Below are 8,346 nucleotides of genomic sequence, written 5' to 3'. Positions count from 1 at the left end.
AGTTTTAAGATTAAGACGGGTCAAATACATACCACTTGTATATAAGAATGAATAGGAAAAATCAATAGATTTGTCTTATATACACAAGTAGTATGATACTTGATCCGTCTTGAGCCAAGCATATAATACCGTCTTAAATGAGAATTTGTAAACTACCTAAAATAACATAACAAAGAAAGTGGGGTTTTAACAACACCTACTAGCAACGAAAAAAGAAGATGAAGACTACAATTATGCCAAAATTAGAATCAAAGAGAACTAATCAAATTAATCAACGAAATTAATATTGTACTGAAAAGAATAGATGAATGAATAACAAAAATTAGCAATACATAAATAACTATGGCAGATATTTAATCTATTAAATCACTACACTACTCAAATGATAATCACTTTCAGATAAAATTCAAATTAGTAAGAGAAAAGGAAGAGATTAATACCTGATTATGCACTTATGCCATGAAATTATTTTTACGCCCAAATTTTTTTGCAGTACAAAATAAGTTGTGTGAAGGAGAGTGAAGGAGGGATTATGTTTTGGTAAAGTAATAAAGGGTCAACCTGGGTAAGTGTGAAGATAAGGGCAAAATAGTAAGAGAGAATATAAGTCCCGTGTTTTGGTTGATTTGTCCCGCGTCTTTATGGGCACCCTAGTAAAAAGAGGCTAAATCCACCCGTGTGCAACTATATGTGGTCGCCATGGATTTCAAGTTGTGACCTCTTGCTGCAGTCGGAAAAGTGATTGCCAAGCTTAATGGGGCTACAGCTACCACAAAAGCGAAAAGGACAGTGGATTTCGCAACATGTAGTCATTTCTAACAACTCGGAATTGTGCTTTATACAAGAATGCGTCAATCCTTTACAATCATGAATATGAAGTATCACTCTTAAAATCCTAATGTATGTATGACCTCTGTAAATGGAAACTCATCAAAACTTAAAAAACCCCGTGTATTTTCCGGGCAAAAATTGACACTTGACAAATATTTCTACCAAAACTCCACACTATACATAATCCAATAACTACTTATTTACCCTCAAGAGACTAGGTTTCAATCTTGATCGCAACATCAATCGTAACAGCCTCAAATTCGTTACAATCAGATAGATATGACCATCTAAGAATGCGGGCACATTAACCTTCAAAGCCTTTCACAGTTGTCACGATACACTCACAGACCAATTCTGGTCACCATGGACAAAGCATCTCTTTGCTCAACTCCTCTACAACTTCATCTATCACCAAGTTTTGTATCTCTTCTACCATCAACACTACATCCTCTTCTAAATCTAACCATTCGACCCCTAAACCACAAGCCTTATCGCTCTTGTTCTTAACTTGCTCCTGATTCACCAGGAAACCCCAAAGCTCTTCCTCGACAAACGCCCAACTCCGCCTAAATCCACTTAATCTTTTCGCCACAGGCTTTGTCCATGAATGTATTCCAACACAAGGCTGGAGAATCTCCACGAGTCCAGACCTGATTCGGTCAAAGAGAAGTCGTCTTTCTGACCTTTCCCTCAAATCAGACTTTCCATACTTGTTCTCTAACAAGTCAAAGACTAAAGTGTCCAACACATAACTTTCCAACTCCAAGTTTCCCATTAACATGCCTGACTCAACTAGAACATCCACTAAATACGAAAAATGGTAGCTTTCTGAGGAGGGTTCTTCAATTTGCGCGTCTTCTCGATAGTAAACGGTTGAGCCCCCTCCATCACTAGCATCGCTAGATATAATCATTCCGGGTCCTTCGGAGCTTGATTCTGTAGACATAGCTTCTATAAGATGAAGTTTTGTGGGCAACCCTATTAAAGGAAGAGAGGTTCAAGCCGTTAGAGATAGAAGTCTGGGATTAGCCGAGGCAAGAATGAAGAATTAGGGGAAGAAACGTTTCTTACTTACCAAGGACATCTTCTTTCGAGCTGACAATGAAATTTAGATGACGCCTACAAGCTTCTGGCCCTTCTAGGGAGCTCACAGGAGACCCTGGCGGAGAATTTTTTCTTTTTAACTGCAATTGGCATTAACAGATGAAGAAAGAACATCAAAAGCCAACAACAGAGAAAACTAGGAGAGCATATTTAAACTCAGATCGTCAGATGGTAAAAACCCCTAAAATGGTCACATACTGTTGTTAAATGATCCCTAATCATATAAAAGTGAAGGTATTAAAACTTTAAAAAGACATTTGCATTCACTGCAGTTTCTATAAACTGCATACGCTACAGTATATCTAAACGCCCCCATACAACATAAAGTCATAATCTAACCATCAAAACAATATCCACAACACCTTGTATCATTATCTACCATTATTAATTTATGCTGATAGTTTCTTCATTAGATACCCTCCCTTCCTCCTCTGCTTCTCCGATCTTCAGACCACTGATACCTCTACGGGTCACTAATAAGATATTGTGGATCACTGTACTTTCTGAGTAAAGTGAAAGGTGTACTTTGACAAGCAGTTGGTAAAAAGAAAACAACTCATTCACAGGGGTAAAATTATGGTCCAGCAGTTGCAAATTACCGGCAGAAGCAAAAGAGCGGGAGAATTCACTGAACTACACTAGAGGTCAGTGCACATACGACATACTGTCAAGCCATTCGCTCATTAATGACAGATTATTAAGTAAAAGGAGGCTCACATACTTTTGCAAGTAAGAGCTAGGAAACATAACTCAAGTCAAGCAACACCAGCTAGAGGAGCGGCAGACATCAACAGAATTTGTATACATCTTTGTTTGTCTAATTCTGTTTTGGAGTAAAATATGAGGATGCAACCACGATATGAAAAATGATAGGTTTACTCCAAGGTAAAAACTCAAGGATCCTCTATTTGAAATCCCTGAAAAAACATCTAAAGGAGAACCGGGAAATAGATCAGGTAAAGTCAAATGCGCTCTTTTTTTTTTACTAAAAACTCAGGGTTTCACAAGTGCGTGCTCGCTTGGATAAGCTATACTTGTTACGGCTTACAGGGTAATGGATGTCAAAATGAAAGGACAAGGAAGCCAGTAATGCCCTTATGAGGGTAATGTATTATCCTAAAAGGAAATGAATATTTATTAAATACCTTTATAGGCTACCATTCGCTTCTCTTCATCTATTTCCACTATCAACCACAATCATTGTACCTACTTTCCTTTGTTTTACCCTCCATTCCCCTGTAGCAATTACCGTCAATCCAAGGAAGTTTTCAATTGTACATATACCACAAAATATTTCAGAACATGAACGAAAAAAGCTTAACAGAACGTGCTGAAGACATAGGCCTGTCACTGTGTACTTAAGACACCAACATGGGTAAAAATTGATAATGCGTATGATGACTGAAGGGTTGAAAAAACGATATCTGACACAACACAGAATAAACCAGAATAATTAAGAGGGTTGAGATGCATTCGAGCTGAGTCTTTCAGAAATCAAACAACAAAAAAAAGAAAAAAAAAGGAGCAACAGAAGTTACCTCGTGTTCTAGAACAAAGTCCTTTCGACTAGGCGCTGCATCATCGAACATAATACTTCTATTCAACTTAACTGGCAATCTTTTCCCCTGAAGATTCCTTGAAATATCCATTTTCTCATAAAGACTAACTTCCTCAGTTTCTCGACAGGCAGAAAAGGCATCATCCTCTGTGTTTTCTTCCTGAAGCTTAGCCGAGTCACTAGTGCATGAGCGATTTATGTCATTGTTGGCCTCTGATGACTCACTGCATAGGTTACTATTCCTATCTTCTGGTCTCGAGCACCAATTTCGATTAAGACTGAAACATCTTTCTTTGCTTCTAGGAACCCAAGCAGAAGGAAATAGGGTTGGTTTGGACAAAAATCTAGCACTAGGAAACCGAAACCGAAAGCAATAAGCATTGGCATTAGGAAGAGTGCAAGTATTCACATCTTTGCAGCTGGGAGTGTAATATTTTCCAGGAATACCGTCGACATGCATTTGATGCTCAGTTTTTCTTCCATGACATGTTCTCACTTTTTCGGAATATTTTTTTGCACTCCGTGACTCTGATTTCGTTTTCTGTGTAATTCTGGTAGACCTCTTAGAAGTATCAGATGCTGACATTTCACACTTGTTCTCTGTCTCTCTCTTATCAATTCTACCTACACACCTGGAATCTTTTATACAATTATGCCACACACTATGGTTTACTTGGTAGGTAATTTGCTTTGCTATATCCTTGAGTGACACCTTCTCCCGGTTTGCGTATTCCATACCATTATTATTATTATTATTATGTCGCAAGCTACTCATTCTCCTCCCTTGAAGACCTAATCTTCCCTTGTTGTTAATACCAAAAGCTGCTGTTTTCTGCTTTTTATTAGTGCTGCCAGAAAAAATGCCAGTATCTATGTTGTAGAACGATCTTCGCTGCCCTAAATGTGTTTTGATTGACTTATAGTTTTCCGCTTGAGAAACACAAAATGGAGTCTGCACTGCCAAATGATCTGGTAAAGAATGTGACCCGGTTAGACCTCTTTGATCGAATCCTTCACAATGCTTAAAATTAGGTGTTTGGGGGGAAAATGCTACTTGATTCCACTTGTTTTTCATCCTCGAATCGTCACTGTAAGTGATTAGGCTAGAATTGGCATTCCCACGAACTAGACTCTGGAGGCCATCAACACTTGTTTTCTCTGCAAATTCAAGTGTTTCTTCAGACTCTGCATTGTCACCACCATTGATAATGAAAACATTTGTATTCCCATCCAACACCGCATTCTCCACGTGAATAACACAAGAATCATTTTGAAGATAACTCTCAGAGAGTACTCTCGGTCTTCCACGTGTTTTACGCGGGACTAACAGCCTATCAATACCCATCAATTTAGCAAGAACACTGGACGTGTTTCTTTCTGTTGCCATACAGCTACTAAATGTTCATACTCCCAGACTAGACACTGAAAAAATCAGGGAGAATACACATGTTCGTTAAAAATGCAACGTATCCCGAGTCATGATTATGAATAATAGCTATAAACACACACAGTATATAGATCCATAACAGCTCAACAGAAGTAGGCAAAATTCTTATTGGCAACCCATTTTAATGTTAAATAACTAGTAAACCTCAATATTCTCAAAAAAAAAAAAAAAAAAAAAAAAAAAAAAAAAAAAAAAAAAAAAAAAAGCTTAACAAATCCTTTCAGGATTAAAAACAATAGCTACTGAAGCTCTATATTCTGCAATACAGGAAGGAATTATGTGCATAATTGCATAAACAACCATTAACACTGGATGATTGACGGCTTTTCTTAGCGTAAAGTGTAAACAATCAAGTGCATAGGGAACCCACTAATAAAATAAAAGGTGCAATGATCATAAAGTATATCATAATAAAATTTATTAGGACAACAGACAAAATCATGTCATTAAAACTGTATATACAATTAAAATGACAATTGAATACAAGAATTCTATATTACGCAATAATTTGAGCAATATCAATCAAATACATTGAAACTCATATCTCAAACAGTACACAACTCTATACAAATATACAAATTCTCGGGTAAGACCGTCTCACGCAAACAACTCAATACAAACAAGTAACAACCATAAGGCCATAACTAACTCAAACAAAAAAAAATTACATCCGAGAAAATAAACAAGTGTATACAAAAATGAAAAACTTGGCTTACCAAGTGACAAGAGTGAAAATCGTCAAGGATAGTGATCGAGAATGAATATAAATTGAAAAGAAAAAAGATGGGAAAATGATAATTCCGGAAAAGAAGAATCAAAAACTGGTAGAAAAAAGAAAGAAGAATCGCAAAATACCAGGAAAATAGGTGGAGAAAAAATTATTAATGGAAAGAAAATTGTTAAAGGAGGAAATTTATATATTTATTACATCTATGAGCGTATTATATTACACAATTAGTTTGTTGGTGTATAAATTTGAAAAAAGGTCGGAAGATTTGCGAGCCGACTTTTTGAGAGAGTCGGACCGGCCCGCCAAAGGTTGCGCGTCTGAGGTAAGAAATGTGATATAAAGGAGTTTAATTATATAGTTTGTCACAAATTCTTGTTTCAGGTGGACTATTTTCGTCTTTCTAAAAGCACGAGATTTTGTACAATTTTAGGATTAAAGGTAATCACAATGATCAAGCTAGTTTAAAAGCTTATGCTAACTTGTTTTTTTAAAAGCAGTCACATTTAATTGTAAAATAGTCATAAGATAACGATTTGAAAAATATTAAAATAGCTCGTCTTAAGGAAGACCAATTGTAATAATTTATAGATTAGTATAGCGTAAGATAATATTGATACGAATATGATATGATTTGTTGAGCTGTTATGTTATATTATATATGTGGGGGGGTCTTTGTCATTTACGTCCACACTCTTTGCTTCCCTTCCATAATTCTTGACTTATTATTTTAATATTTTGTCAATGGGAGGGAAAGTGGCAAACTTAACAATCATGCATATGGATTGGTTGTGGCATGCTTGGCGGCTCCCTCATTTTATTTTTTATGTGCTCTATGGCTCAATTTTGATCTACATTGTTAAGCCTTTTGTTAGTGAGGTCTTATTTTATTAATTAAGATGGTGATACAGCAGCTTGTGTCCGTAACAATTGGGCTATTTAGACACGGGTTTGGGTGGGGTAGTTAACTTAGATTGCATTATTTTGGATCTATTAAATAAATTTGGACCGCTTGAGTTCGAACGTTGAACATATTAAGTATGGAGTCATTTGTGAATATAAGTCATATTTTATTGGGTAAGCAACTTTAAATGTTTCTTTATGGTCTATTTAATTTGTACTACCTCGGGCAACCGAGATGGTAATACCTGTATTTGATAGACAAGGTAATACCTCGGGCGACGATTTTGGAACATAAAACCAATGAACAAAATGAACTTGTTAAGAGTGTCAAATAAAATGAACCTGGGTAGATATTGTTAGGAGCTATCGCAAAGATTTGGGAAACGTACCGAGATCGCACTATGGCCTTTACGATGTTGAACCGATAACTACGGGAGAGTTATGAGAGTGAGGTAGAGTGCATGCTATATAATGTTATGCTGTAAAAGTTGTGTAATGTTGTAGTTTTTTTTTATGGACGTAGAAGTATAGAAAATGTGATGTTTATAGCCTGATAGTGGAAGAGAAGTGATGTGATTACGAGTATATATGTTTTAGCGCAGTATTTTGTTTGGCATAGATGTGGGTGTTGTAACTTATATTATGTCGGGATATGTGTTGGGGAGCCTGAAAAGCATGACTCGATCGAGCAGGATCGGGGACTCGGCCGAGTATGGGGTACTCGACCGAGTGTCCCTAACACTCGGCCGAGTACAATAGATACTCGATCGAGTGGGGGTTGCTCGGTCGAGTGGTTTCCATGTATTCGACCAAGTATCGTGTTTGGCAGGCGTATTATGGTTTTGAGTTGTAGGCTATGTGCTTACGTTTGTCTTGTTATTGAAGCTCAATATGTCGCTAAATAAATCTTCAGCCGTGACATGAGCTGCTAACATGTCTACCGAGGAGATAGAAAGGTGGATCGAGCAAATTGAGGCACTCACTAAAGCCGTTAAGAACGTGGGAAAGGAGAGAGAGGTGGGAGTAGATGCGTCCTCCATTAGCACTACTACTGCCCGCCATCGTCCCACTAATTACGAGGGAACTGGCGACCGAATTTGCTTGACAACGGGATTCATGAAATGGAGAATGTGTTTGAGGTGGTTAATTGTCCAGATGATATGAAAGTAGATCAGGCTGCCTTCTACCTATTGTGGTGGTACCGTGAACGTGAGGCTATGAGGGACTACTATAAGGGGGAAGGTGAGAAACAATTCCGTGGAATCAGTTCCATGGTGAGGTGAGAAATGCGTTTATCCCGGAGCACATTCGGAGCAAGCTAAGGGTGAAGTTCGATTCTTTCGTCATGACCGACGAAATAACTGTGGTTGTATATGAAACACCCCCATTAATTAGGAAGCCTTTAGCAAGGCCTTCCTAGCTGATGCGTGTCTTTTATATGATGTTTTACATCCCATTTTACACGCATTTCAGAGCTCATTCATGTAGTTTATGCTACATTTCTCCCTGTTTCCGTCTACTTCCGTATTTTTGTACATTATTGCAGAAATGTGAAGAATCCAGCAGAAATCGAGCTAAATCCGTCCCCGAGTATCCTGCATTGCATTTGACGTGAAGTATTCACCCGAGGAACGAGCTTGGTGCGCAATTCAAGGCCCGAAAGACAAATCCACGAAATTGTAGAAGTCAAGTAGCAGCTCGAGCGGTCGATCGACCATTCCCATCCGTCGATCGACCAACCATCGGTCTTCAGAAGCTACTGCTCATTGTTATTCA

At 37.7% G+C, this 8,346-nt stretch overlaps 1 protein-coding gene across 2 annotated transcripts; it reads right to left on the bottom strand.

Annotated features, from left to right (window-relative positions):
* Positions 1-812: 812 nt before the first annotated feature.
* Positions 813-6,279, bottom strand: LOC141596982 (uncharacterized). Of its 2 annotated transcripts, none has more exons than XM_074417265.1 (4): positions 5,657-6,279; positions 3,474-4,915; positions 1,907-2,015; positions 813-1,809 (listed from the first exon to the last, which is right to left on the bottom strand). In XM_074417265.1, the coding sequence occupies exons 2-4, from the start codon at positions 4,878-4,880 to the stop codon at positions 1,190-1,192; spliced, it is 2,136 nt and encodes a 711-aa protein (XP_074273366.1). In that variant the 5' UTR covers positions 4,881-4,915; positions 5,657-6,279; the 3' UTR covers positions 813-1,189. The 2 variants fall into 2 exon arrangements, with proteins under 2 accessions (XP_074273366.1, XP_074273367.1); XM_074417266.1 differs by having other exon boundaries at positions 3,474-4,678; positions 5,657-5,827.
* Positions 6,280-8,346: the final 2,067 nt, after the last annotated feature.

Source organism: Silene latifolia, chromosome 8, assembly GCF_048544455.1.
Source record: "Silene latifolia isolate original U9 population chromosome 8, ASM4854445v1, whole genome shotgun sequence".
Lineage (NCBI taxonomy): Eukaryota > Viridiplantae > Streptophyta > Magnoliopsida > Caryophyllales > Caryophyllaceae > Silene > Silene latifolia.
The sequence above is the reverse complement of the archived record's forward strand: the minus strand, read 5'-3'. Positions and strand labels throughout refer to the sequence as shown.